Source organism: Rutilus rutilus, assembly GCF_951802725.1.
Source record: "Rutilus rutilus genome assembly, chromosome: 5".
Classification (NCBI taxonomy): domain Eukaryota; kingdom Metazoa; phylum Chordata; class Actinopteri; order Cypriniformes; family Leuciscidae; genus Rutilus; species Rutilus rutilus.
This window is the reverse complement of record NC_140213.1, coordinates 38,897,273-38,911,017: the sequence shown is the minus strand read 5'-3', so window position 1 is coordinate 38,911,017 and position 13,745 is coordinate 38,897,273. Positions and strand designations below refer to the sequence as shown.

General features: G+C 37.1%; 2 protein-coding genes across 5 annotated transcripts; one reads left to right on the top strand and one right to left on the bottom strand.

Moving 5' to 3' along the window:
• Positions 1–221: 221 nt before the first annotated feature.
• Positions 222–5,494, top strand: hacd3 (3-hydroxyacyl-CoA dehydratase 3). Its single transcript, XM_084410111.1, has 11 exons — positions 222–686; positions 1,943–1,985; positions 2,065–2,138; positions 2,235–2,399; positions 2,477–2,525; positions 2,619–2,729; positions 2,967–3,094; positions 3,217–3,329; positions 4,350–4,456; positions 4,535–4,666; positions 4,878–5,494. The coding sequence occupies exons 1-11, from the start codon at positions 606–608 to the stop codon at positions 4,952–4,954; spliced, it is 1,080 nt and encodes a 359-aa protein (XP_084266237.1). The 5' UTR covers positions 222–605; the 3' UTR covers positions 4,955–5,494.
• ints14 (integrator complex subunit 14) lies at positions 5,447–13,515 on the bottom strand. Of its 4 annotated transcripts, none has more exons than XM_084410107.1 (12): positions 13,452–13,515; positions 12,696–12,976; positions 12,447–12,554; positions 11,411–11,566; positions 9,120–9,238; positions 8,856–8,998; positions 8,484–8,576; positions 7,861–8,005; positions 7,568–7,704; positions 7,050–7,168; positions 6,295–6,360; positions 5,447–6,106 (listed from the first exon to the last, which is right to left on the bottom strand). In XM_084410107.1, the coding sequence occupies exons 2-12, from the start codon at positions 12,915–12,917 to the stop codon at positions 5,804–5,806; spliced, it is 1,611 nt and encodes a 536-aa protein (XP_084266233.1). In that variant the 5' UTR covers positions 12,918–12,976; positions 13,452–13,515; the 3' UTR covers positions 5,447–5,803. The 4 variants fall into 4 exon arrangements, with proteins under 4 accessions (XP_084266233.1, XP_084266235.1, XP_084266236.1 ...); XM_084410109.1 differs by having other exon boundaries at positions 7,571–7,704; XM_084410110.1 differs by having other exon boundaries at positions 7,571–7,704; positions 13,208–13,493.
• Between the last annotated feature and the right edge of the window lie 230 nt (positions 13,516–13,745).

Below are 13,745 nucleotides of genomic sequence, written 5' to 3'. Positions count from 1 at the left end.
GCCTTTATCTATGGAAATTAAATGTGATTTCAACTTTGTTGAACAAAATCGTGACGAATTATCCTGCCCATAATCCATAAGGGCTGCTCAATTACATCATGTGTTGTATTTCATGCTTATAATAATAGTCTATAAATTCATGCAAATCGCACATTTTCTTCATTTATTTATAGCTAATATTGCACATTTTATATATTGTCGTTCTTTTATTCGATTACGTCATTCCCAGTGCTTCACGGGCAGCGTAGTTCATTGGCTCAATAGCTATGCACACGGTCTTGTGTCTTTTTCTCTTATTTTCAAATGCTTAGTTTCTCTAAACCAATGTTTGAAATGATATTCGTCTCATGGCTTGGTGGTTTGGTTCAAGGCATAGAAGTCGTTATTGAGGAGTTTTAGAGAAAATCAATGAGATAGATACTTCCGGAAAATTGAAAAGTGGGCGGAGAGTGCTGCGTTCACTTGCGCGCACGCGCATTCGAAGAATATTCTGGACAAATGACAGAATCGGTGGAAACGTATTCCGGCTGCTTGTTTCAAGATTTACATTGCCTGTCATTCATTGTTAAATCTGAGTAAAGCACATTTTAATGTGAATATTTGCAATGCAGGCTCTCACACCTCACGTGTACTGGGCACAGCGGCATGGGGAGATATACCTGCGAGTGGAGATCAGTGATGCACAGGTAAGAAAAACTTGCTTTTATGGGGCAATTACATCATAATAGGCAATGCATTTTCATCTTCTTCTTTCATTTCGCATTTATTGCATTTAATATGTATGCACATCCAGGTTCTAGGTTACAGAACCGTGTTAGGTTGATATTCCTTTGAATAACAACACCTTCTGTAGGTCTGATGACAGGACTTGCATCAAGCCTAGATCAGAATAAAGATGAAGATTACGGAAAGGGAGATCAGGACTTGATCCTACTGGACCACTAGCCATCTGGCTCAGTTACAATGGCAGGGCATGTTTTATTTACAATCCAGTTTCAGACACCTTTCAGCCCCCTTCCCCCTCATTGCTTTCTCAGGGCAGGATAAAGCATGTTTGACCTGTCCTCTCATTAAAGGTAATGAGAGAGAAAGCATGTTGCAATCGAGAGCTCTGGAACAAAGGTGGTATTGCTGTGGTGTAGTAATACGGTTGCTATGACGTACCTTAATGCAAATAAATTTGTGTATTGTACATGTTAGAAAGCTATTATTACATTGTTTTCCCTTCGTATGTCTCCATACAACTCAGAAATGCAAAATAAAAGTATAACATATGCCAAAACCTAATAACATCAGACACACTTTTTAATTGGCCATGCAATTAAAGGAATAGTTCACTTAAAAATCATCAATTACTTTGAGTTTCTTTCTTCTGTTGAACATAAAATAAGATATTTGTTACCAGATAGTTGATGGACACCATTGCCTCCCATAGTAGAAAACTATTCCTTTAACTCAAGTCCCATATTAGTGGTTCTTAACCTTTTTTACTCCAATGCCACCAATTGTCCATAATGTTTTTCAAAGGCACCATGTTTCCAGTTGTTTGTTATTTACTGGATAAGAATTTTTAAATAACCTAACATTTATAAAGCTTGGCATAATTAGAAAAATTCTTATTCATAAAAATGCCCATGGAGTTATAAGATTTTATAAATTTTTCAAGGTCTAGAAATCACACTTTTATCATTAAATGAAGAAAAAAACCCGGTTGTTCAGAGGTGAATTAAAATAAATATCTTAATTCAGGAAGCCTGAAACGGTGACTTATATTACGTGAACCATTCATTACTGATGCATTATTATTTTTTTATAACTACATATTATAATATCTGTCAGATGCATGGTGCATTTGAAGGCATTGTATTGATATAACAGGCAGTGGGAGGAGGAGCTTGAAACTTCATACTTCTTTTTTTTTTCACTCTGTCTCTTATCGCAGAATCTCAATATTGGTGTAGAAGAGAACATCCTTCACTTCCGAGGTACATCTCACTACTAACCATCAGTTGGACGCTCTTTCTCTTCAGTTGTGTGACTTTTATCTGTTCTGCTCTTTTTGAGGTCTAGGGCATGGAGCGAAAGGAGAAAATGAATACGAATTCAGCCTGGAATTCCTAAAACCGGTTAAGCCTGAGGTAACGGCCATCAGAAATTGCAACAAAAAAACATGTAAAGCGTTTGGTTGCACAATGAAGTGCAGTGCATTTTCCATGTTCTGTTTGTGTCCACAGGTGAAGCACAAATCCACCCAGCGGCAGGTGAATATCACGGTAAAGAAGCAGGAGCACGTCTGGTGGAATCGCCTCACTAAGCAGGAGAGGAAGCCTCTGTTTTTAGCACCCGATTTTGACCGCTGGCTGGATGAGTCAGATGCAGAAATGGAGCTTAGAGAGAAGGTAAAGAGGTTTGCTATTTAAGTTATACTTGAAGAGCTTCACAGTCGTGCACTGCCTGATGTGTGTTCTGTTCGCAGGAAGAGAAAATAAACAAAGTCAGCATTGAGTCAAGGGTTCGTAAGGACCGTGAGTATATTTTTAATTCTAAGAGTGTAAAATAAACACATTGGGTCAGCTTACCAAATAATAACCGTGCATTCATCACTCCTTTTTATGCAGCCTTTCTTGGCTTGAAAAAGGGGTTTCTCTTTATGTACAACTTGGTCCAGTTCCTCGGCTATTCCTGGATCTTTGTCAACATGACTGTACGTCTGTTCATACTTGGACAAGGTTAGACTCTTTTTTTTGTTTTTGTAAGCAGATTAAAGATGCATTTGTTTGTCACTGTCAGGAAATGCACTTCGTTTGAATTTTTCTGAAGGCCTGCAGGTCTGTTATGCAAATGTTTGGTTTGTATAAACTGTATTTATATATAAAAAGAGCATCTTATTGCACATGAAGTGACACTCTGAAGTGTGAAAACTCAGTGTTCAGTATGGTCCTTACAGTTTTTTGTCAACCCAACAGATTCTTTCTACGACACATTTCACACCATTGCCGACGTGATGTACTTCTGTCAGATGCTGGCAATAATGGAAGTTATCAATCCTGCTGTGGGGTTGGTTAAGACTGGAGTCATGCCTGCTTTCATTCAGGTATGCCTAGTGCACAGCACGCCATGCTTTAGTAGCCAATTAAATGCACTTCATTTTACACTGTTTGTTTTGAATATTAACTTTAATGACAGTGAGAATTATTTACATTTTTCTTGTTAAAGGTGATGGGGAGAAACTTCATCCTTTTTGTCATATTTGGTAGCTTAGAGGATATGCAAAACAAACCAGTGGTCTTCTTTGTCTTCTATCTGTGGAGTACGATTGAGATATTCAGGTAATTATGTGAATATTATTATGATACATGTGTGATCTTATAAGAGCAGTTTCTGCTAGTGGTGAGGAAATGTAGGAGATGGTGTCAATGTGTAGTTTGAATTTCTTTATCTGCAGGATATCCTCTTTTGTGTTTTATGAGCCAGATGTTATTAATTATTCAACTGCCTATATGCAGTCCTTAGTTTGTTAAAGTAAATGCATCTTCTCTTTGCTAAATATACAAAAAATTATACATAATTACAGAATACAAACTATATTAGAAAGACGTTGGTATTTGAGGCTAATGGTTTTAGGTAAAGCTTTCATGGTCTTTGCTCTTTCAGCAGTGATGTTGTGTGTGGTTTCTGTACAATCGCATTTTTTCTACACTTCTTCCTCTTTTGCGATAAAACATTTTCACACAACATATCACTATGAGACACGCATCGTGTGCCAGTAGTGAAATGTCACACTCATTACCTCAAAACTAGGTTTAAAAGCAATGTAAGTAGTTCACATGACAACATATAGATGAGAATACATATCTGCATAAGTTTTGACTGTTATAAAATATTTTTATTAAAAATAAATAATATACACTACAGTTGTATGAACCTTCCATTCATCAAAGAATCCTTAAAAAACAAAAAAAAATGTTTTTCACAGAAATATTGTTTTCAACATTGATAATCAGAAATGTTTCCTAAGTAGCAAATCATCATATTAGAATGATTTCTGAAGGATCATGTGACACTGAAGACTGGCGTAATCATGCTGAAAATTCTGCTTTGACATCATAGGAATAAATTGCATTTAAAAAAAAATTTACATAGAAAAAGTAAATTGTAGTACTATTTCACAATATTGTTTTTGTTGTGTTTTTGATCACATGAATGCAGCCTTCGTGAGCATAAGAGACTTCTTTCAAAAACGTTAAAATAATCTTACCAAATACAAACAGTAGTGTATTGTTCCTCCAACCGACTTTTGTTGGATAAAAACGGATATCTAATCCTGCTTTTGTAATAATGAACCATAGGTATCCTTTCTACATGTTGACCTGCATTGATACCGAATGGAAGTTGTTGACTTGGTTGAGATACACCATATGGATACCGCTGTACCCTCTTGGAGTGCTAGCTGAAGGTAAGTGTATCTGTAGACTATCATAAGGAAAACTCATGAGACAGTGAGAACTGACATGCTCTTTTATGTTGTGATCAGCTGTGGCGGTGGTCCAATCCATCCCAATCTTTGACGAAACCAAACTCCTCAGTATTCCTTTGCCTAAAGCCATCGGCTTCTCGCTCAGCTTTTCCTACATCCTGCAGCTCTACCTGGTGCTCATGTTCCTGGGTAAGGTCCACAAAAATCATGCTACAAATGAAACTAGGGTTCTCACAACGTTTGACCAATGTAAAAGCCTGTCCAGTTGCTACAGCAGAAGAGGATTGTTAAATAATTTGATAGATATTTTAACTAATAGTATAGAGCCAATTAAATATTTTAGAGCCGCGCAAAAATTGCCATTACATTTTTATAACATTTCATTAAATTGTAATTTCAGGCCTCTTCATCAACTTCCGCCACCTCTTCAAGCAGAGGAGGAGACGGTTTCGCACAAAAAAGAGGAAAGCCAACTGAGGGGAAGGGAACCACATGCTTCATTCCTCCTAACTCTCTTTTTCTTTGATTTAATTTGCGCCTCCCTTTTCTCTCTTTATATTTGCCCTCTTGTCACTGAGAAGTCATTATTGAGGCAAAACCATCTCAAGTGCATTTAATTTCTACATACTGAAATTCTAAAGGTGACCACGACTGAGTAAATGATTATTATAAAACACTAGAGATTCTTAACAAAAGAATTCTAACCAGGACCATGAAGGTATTTATACATTTCATGTATGTTTGCAGTTTGGTGGTTTTGTGTGTTTGATGTTGTAGATTATCTTACTTGACTGAAACGCAGCAACATTTTATCTTCATGTCAATCCCTGAGATGTGTTGTAATAGTCATTTCTGTTGGCACAAAGCACTGCTAACAATAAGACAGACCATGAACCTCAGGGAAAACCTCATTCAAGTTACATGGGAAGAGCCAATTCAGTGTCGTTGGATGTGGGATCTGGACATGAATGTGTAAAAGCAAATAAAACGGTTTAATTAAATTTCAGTGAAACAAAACATCAGTTTTCAGATGACTATCATTAAGCATAAACTACACAGTTTTCTATTAGTCAATGTTAGAAAAAAACATTATATACACAAACATTTCCTTGAATTGAGTGCTCAACGTCATAATTTGTCACAAAGTCCAAGGTTTCCTCTCATTTTATATCTATCACCAAAACAGCAAACACAACCTTTGTGGCACTACTAAAACATTGAAATGCCACATTTGTGTGATCCTGCTGCTGTAACCCATTTTCTGTGGAAAAACATTCCTCTATAATTGCTCTGGCAGTTGTCCATTGAGTATTGTTCTTCCATCCTCTATATTCGCTCAGCTGCTCCTCCTCCTCCTCCTCCTCCTCCTCCTCCTCCTCCTCCTCCTCCTCCTCCTCCCCCTGAGAAATCCGTGAGCATGGGGGTGATGTTGTGTTCGAAGCCCGAGTATTTTGAGTCTCTGCTACTGGCCAGTTTAAGCTGCTGAGCAGCGTGTGACAGCTGGAAGGCAGCATCAGGGTGGGCAGAGTCAGGCAGAAGAGTGCACTCTCTCTCCAGAAGTTCAGCCATATTCTTCAGAAGCTCCCAGAAACCAAAGGCGAGAGCGGCCTTCCGAAGACGGTTCAATTCCTGCCGTGATTAAAATACAAATGTCACACAAAAAGCATTTTTAACTAATTAAAATGATCATATATCAGCCCATGCTATCCTTAAATTGTAATTTTTTACATTTATATATTAAATCAATTTATATATATATATATATATTAAAAAAAAATGTAATCATAAAAATCACATACATACAAACATACACCCACCTTATAGAATGTTTGCGTTTTTTCTGGCAATTTCCTTGCATTACGGAGAATTTTCTGTACATCTGTCTGTAAATGTGATTATTAAAAAGTTTAGTTTAATGACATTTAATCAGTGAATAGAATAGAATAGAATGAGGCATTTATATAGCGCTTTCATATGTACTACTGTACACCCAAAGCGCTTTACAATCATATCAGGGGGTCTCTCCTCAACCACCACCAGTGTGCAGCATCCACTTGGATGATGCGACGGCAGCCACAGTACAACGGCGCCAGTGCGCTCACCACACACCAGCTATAGGTGGAGAGAGAGAGTGATAGAGCCAATTCAATGTAAGGGGATTATTAGGAGGCCATGACTGGTACGGGCCAATGGGTGGAATGTGACCAGGACACCAGGGTAACACGCCTACTCTTTACGAGAAATGCCATGGGAGAGTCAGGACCACAGAGAGTCAGGACCTCGGTTTTACGTCTCATCCGAAGGATGGTGCTCTTTGACAGTATAGTGTCCCCGTCACTACACTGGAGCGTTAGGACCCACACAGACCACAGGGTGAGCACCCACTGCTGGCCTCACTAACACCTCTTCCAGCAGCAACCTGGTTTTCTCAGGAGGTCTCCCATCCAGGTACTAACCAGGCTCAGCCCTGCTTAGCTTCAGTGGGCAACCAGTCTTGGGCTACCGGGTGATATGGCTGCTGGCTGGCAGTGTCAAATATATATCATTTGTAGCGTAGTGTTGAGATGTATACCTGCAGTCCACTGGCTTTAATCCAGACTGTAACATTCTGAGCATAGCTTCTCTTGTGTTTCGGCTGTATGGGAAAAGGACTTTTGCTGTCATCTTCACCATAGGGATTTTCAGCTGCATCTGTAGGTCACGCAAACATATAATCATAGTGAATAGTTATTTATTCCGTTGGCCAGTAAGCAAAACCTTATGCAAAACAATGAGCAAATGTTTTTATCATGTGTATGTAGGGGAGAAAACCTCTAGTCTCAGAAGGAAGCAAAGCATGAGAGGAAAATAAAATATTTAATCATGCAAATGTGTGGTACTACCGTTATCCCTGACCCTTGTGTGTTTACCTACAGGTTTCCTAACTGAACTCGTGAACCGTCTAGATTACTATCCTTTGTTTCAGTGTTTTAATTATTAACTACTTGCACACACTGCATAATGCAATACAGTGCAGTTCATTTTTGTTTCATTTTAACAGGCCTTTTAAGTGTGGCTGTTACAAAAAAAAAATACTGAGTGAAAACGTGCTACCTGAGGCAGGTCCAAGCTGTGATATTCTGCCCAACCAGGGCAGAGGCTCTGAGCCGAACTCAAAGAGTGACATCATTAGATTGGACTTCTTCTTACTGTCTGCCTGGGAATAAAGCATTCCGAACCAGTCTGGCCTGATAGAGGAAAACGCAATTATAGACAGGGGAAACTTTTATTTCAGAGTAACTAGATCATTTATCTCAAATATGCTGGTAATGAAAATAAACCCCTCAATTCCCTAAAATCAAATGTTTATGCAAACAGAGGGATATTTTTATATTGCTCCTTACCCTAGTTGTACAAGCGCCACCATTCCCTCCACCTTTAGGCTGCCATGTAGAAGAACGCAGAAGTTTGGGCTTTTGCCAGCCATCTGATTTGTGGAGGTCTCTTCTTCAGTCTCATCAGAGGTCCCCGTGCCCATCTCATCCCCCTCTGTCAATCAGAAGAATATATCAAGGGGAAATTAAGATGGCTTAAGCTAAAACCAGCTTTAAAATAAGTTAAAACCACTTAATATTAAGATGTAAGCTGACATTGTATTTCTCGTTTTATTTGATCCCTCAACAACTGTCATTTTTATTTATGAACCAAGATTCTCACGGTTTGGGAAATCCTAGATATACAAGGACATTTTTAAAAGTGTGATTGGAAAAGTCATGGAAATGAATCAAATCTTAAAAAGTCATGGACATTTTTATGGATGAATATATTTTTATTATGAATATTTATAATTATTGGGTAGAAATTGGTATTTGAGAGAAAAATAGTAGTAATTAAAATAAATCACAAACAAGTCAAATTCATTGGTAATAAAAAGTCTAAATGCTGAAGAACATTCAGTTATTGAAACTTCTGAAATGATGGAATTCCATTAATCATGTTAATTATTTCGAATTTTAATTGTACTGACCTTTGTTTACAGCAATGGGCAGGACCAAGTGCCTGGATAAAACCGGAGGGCTGGAGATGTCTCCAATCTCAATAAAACCCACAATCTCCAAGTCTATATATATATAACACAACCATTATGTGCACTTTCCTCCAATTACCTCATTATCTAGAATCTAGCATGATTAGCAACAAATAAAAATAACATTTATTTATTTACATAAATACATTGAACGTAATATTAAATGAACGTAGCATAAAATGCTTTTGTATTAAGTCATGAGGAAACGGCGTTTAAAAATACAAAACTTGAATAGTTATAAAAGTTTACATTACAACAGCATGGAGGTAACATTTTAGAACATGAACATTTCATTAGATTCTCTGCTCGTACCTGTTTGCACTGTTTTGGGCAGGGGATCCACTTCCTCATCTATGATCACTGGCTCTGGCCTGGGAAAGACCTGCACATCAGAGGTCAGGTTCCCACAGCGCAGCACCGCATGGAAGGGAGAGTACGCCTGGTCAATCAGCTTTCTGACAACACAAAAACACAGTGATGCTGTTCATCACAAAATGTTGCCTAAACAACAATGTGCACTTAAAAATACAAAAACATATTTAGTAGTATTTACTACAAAGTGACAACATCACTCACCCAAACATAGACTGGACACTTTTGAGACAAAGGGGTCCCTCCATAGTGTATATCTGACCCTCTCCGTCATTCAAATTAACCAGCTGCTCTAAGTTATCCATACCATCCGTAGCTTGGAGCTTCAGAGGACATCAAAACAACAACATAGATTCAATCACATAAAAGGAAAATATTTTTTTCAAAATATAATGTAAAACGACTCAGTTAAATAAAACAAAAAAACTACAATTAAAATAGAAATGGTAAAAATAAAAACTAATTAAAAATATTAAAGGTAGGGATACGCAATGTTTTTCTAAACACTTTTTGTTATACTGGTTGAAAACTTAAATAGAAGTTGTCTAAATAAAAAAATAAAAAAGTACTATATATTTTGTGGAAGTCTCAGGACCAAATATGTTCAGCAGTCAGGGTTGTAGACTATGGAAGCTTGTTTCCGCCACAGAGTGAAAAATAAAAAAGGTAATTGCGGCTTTTTAATCTCACAATTCTGACTTTTTATCTCAGAATTACGTGATATAAAGTCGCAATTGCAGGTTATAAAGTCAGAATTGCGTGATATAAAGTCGCAATTGTGTATAAGTCAAAATTGCGTGATATAAAGTCAGAATTATGAGATATAAACTCGCAATTGCGAGAAATATACTTGAAATTCTGACTTTTTTTCTCAGAATTGCATGTTCATATCTCACAATTCTGACTTTATAATACGCAATTGGAAGATATAAAGTTAGAATTGCATGATATAAAGTCACAATTGCGTGTTATAAAGTCAGAATTGTGAGATATAAACTATTCTGAGGTAAAAAAAAAAGACACTCTTTTTTTTCCTTAGAATTGGACTTTATATCTCACAATTGTGAGTTTATAGCTCACAATTCTGAGAAAAGATGTCAGAATTGCGAGATATAAACTCGCAATGTGTTATAAAGTCAGAACTGCGTGATATAAAGTCACAATTGCGAGAAAACAATCCTGACTTTATAAAACGCAATTGCGACTTTATATCTCGCAATTCTGACTTTATATCTCGCAATTCTGACTTTATATCTCGCAATTCTGAGAAATAAAGTCAGAATTGCCAGATGTAAACTCGCAATTGTGAGATAAAAAGTCGCAATTATCTTTTAAAATGTTTTATTGTGTGGTGGAAACAAGCTTCCATAGTAGACAGACAGTCACAGACCGCCGCAAACAAACAGCAGCCACCTTTTACAATTCCTCCCGAACCAATTCCTCCTGAGATAAAGAGATGGCATCCCTTGATGTTCATGTCCTCAGACTCTGAATTATGCATTTCTATGACTAACACAATGAATGCTGAGATGAATTTGCAGCAGTCAGGTGGTAAAAGTGAGTGCTCTTTAAGTTGTTTACGTTCATCATTATTGTAATGTTATGTGCTTTGACGCAACGTAATTTAACGCCGTCTCTCGTGGCGCTTTGAAGACTCTGCTCTGGCTGTGTGCATTCATGTGTTTTGGAGGAGGTGAGGCTCTGAAGAAATGGGGTGGGATCTTAGGAATTCAAAGCTAGCTTGCTATTGCTAGCCTCTCCAAAATTGCCTACCCTACCTTTAAAAAAAAAAGTATAATAGAGTGTTTTTGTTCGACAAAAACCCAATAGGATTTTTCCATAGGCTTTTGGATTATAGCAAAAAACAAGCTCTGTGATCAAAAAATATTTATGATAGTTACATGTTTTGTCCATCAAGATAATTTTCACAGATGAAAAACTTTTATGATTTTTGAAGCCTAAATGCAGTTGCCAGAAGTAATAAACAAACTACACCACGGTCGCGCGACTTCAATGTCACCATCACAAAGTTTCAGACAACTCTTTCAGTATTTCACAGAAAGTTTGAGTTAGAATAGTTTATAACACAATTATAATATAATAAGCATAACAAGAATGTAAAAGCTGACTGATCTTATCTCTTCAGCGTGGTGACGTTTTACCTCCCCAACTGCCTCTGTAGTCCCATTTAGCCACTTGTTAGCAATCGAAAAAAAAATCACGAGTGGGGTAATACTTATGTAGTATGAATACTTTATTTCGTAGAATAAAACGTGAAAGTGTCTTGAGCTTGTTTTCACCACAGACCTTATTTCAGCCATTTAACCAAAGACCCAAAAACCCATTGACTTCGGGACGTTGGAACCGGAAGCGCTCAAATGCTAACTCGTTTCAGTGTTTTGGCCTGCAAATTTACATCATACTGGCACCAATCTTGTATCTGAATGACATTAAAACAACACTGGTAAGGACACAGTGCAAAAAGACTGAAGTACCTCCTCTGCATTGGCAATGCACATGACATAGAATTTGGAAGGGAATGGGAAAGGAAGTGGGAATTTCTTGTCCTCCACACGTTGTTTCACTGTTTGCAGGGAGTGACGCAAAGATCCACGACCAATGCCCAGTGCACCATCAGTGACCAGCACCACCTATAGGCCACCATAAAAACAACATAAACACTGATCAACAACGAAAATGCAGTCAAAGCAATTATTTAGTACATTTAGCATTAGTTATAAAAATTGTCTTTAGAAAAATTCAATGGTACAATTACTCTACTGTATATTCAAAATGTAATAATGTTTAGACCCCCTGCTAAAGCGCTTATGTGCACCACTACCATGATACTCTACCAACCATTATAAAAAATCCTTCCTAACAATTTACTGAACAGATCAATCAGTCATAGTGCTGACGCATAACATGATTGACTTTGAGCAGTACATTTATATCTTCAACTTTTTGTATATACTACAATCATTGTATTGCGTACAGTCCATAAAATATGTTTTACATAACACTGTGTATTTCATACTGTATTTATTCTGGTCCTGGTTATTATTCCTATATGTACACTAGTAGTCAAAAGTTTGTAATAATTACGATTTTTTTATGAATAGAATGTTTAAAAGAACAGCATCTTTATTTTGCTTTTTATTCTTGCTTTTTCACAAAATTATTTAGCAGCAAAAACAGTTTTTAACTTTTTTAGAAATGTTTCTTAAGCAGAAAATCCGTATATTAAAATGATTTCTGAAGGATCATGAGACACTGAAGACTGGAGTAATGCTGAAAATTCAGCTTTGCCATCACAGGAATAAATTATATTTTAAAATATATAAGAATACAAACAGTTCTTTTACATTTGATTAATATTACTGTTTGTACTGTATTTTTAATCTAAAAAATTGCAACCTTGGTGTGCATTAGAGACTTTCGAAAACATTTAAAAATCTTTGTTATTGCAAACTTTTAACAAGTAGTGTATATGTAAGTGTATATGCCATAATATATAGAATTTTTTTTAACCTGGCATGGGCAAGCGGTTCCCCACTCCTGCTGTACTACATTACTAACACCTTGTAATGCAGCTTCCAGGCAGGTTTTATCATAGTCTTCAAGGTTGTTCAAAGCTTCCTGCACAACAATGAACGAGAGATAACAAATAAGACCCCCAACAATTATCAGATCATAAAGGCTCTGATGATGAATTAGGTTTAAGACATTGCATTTACATTATATTTAATGCAGGCAGCATTACACCTGTTCTGTTTTTACCTGCAGAGTATTGTAGTCTCTGGTGAATGGCACCATAAGCTCCCAGAGCGAGGAGAAGGCGATAAGTGAAGTGAACTCCATTCTGTAGTTTGTGGCCATGTGTTCAAACAGCATGGTCAGTCCATGAACTGCCAGGTTCTTTCTCTGAAACTCTTCACTGCCCTCCACTGACACCGGTCGTGTCATGGACAGCGACGAGTCCATAAGAACCACAGTAGGCATGTTTGCAAACTCTTCTCTTTACACTTTGATAAACAGTTATGAATGTATGCTTGAGATGTCTGTGTAAAAACAGGAGCATACGTTAGTATGACAACAGAAGCTTCTGCTGCAGTGTACATAAAAACACACACACACACACACACACAATATCATTTTATGATTTTGTAACGGTTACACTCTTTGTTGTTATGCACGTCTTTGCTGATTTAAACTGGTCTAGCTAGTCCCCCAATCTGACCAGTTTACAGTATCCAAAACCCCTCTAAAACTAGCCAACAGAGTAGACTTACCAGGCTGGGAGACCAACTAAGATACTTTTTTACAATAATTTCCCCATGTAACAGAGCAATCAAAGTAAATACAGCTGTTGAGTGTTACTGTGTCAGTGTCCAACCAAACCTTCTGATTTAAATATAAAAAGAAAAACATCAAATGATCCTAAAAGTCTTAAATATAATATGTCCTTCATATTTCCGAATACAGCTCGTACCAATACCGAGTTTAGCATATTTCAATAAAATGGTAAAATTTTACCCATCGCTGAAAACCCCTTCGTCCTAACCAAGTGTGCGCCGTGATAAGCGGACCGTTTGGAAACAAAAGAAACACGCCAACTCGTTCCTAGTCAAGAACGCGCGCGAGAAAGGGATTTTTTAAAGTTGTGTCCTAAAATAAAATCTCTCTTAAAATAAAGAAAAAAAAACGAAAGAAAAATTCAGGAGATAGCCTATACAGAAACCTACAAATCTAGGATCATGCCGTGGACAAAAAACGGTTAAAAATCGATTTAAAATCTAACTGTTGGCTAATTTATTACTAATCTGTAAT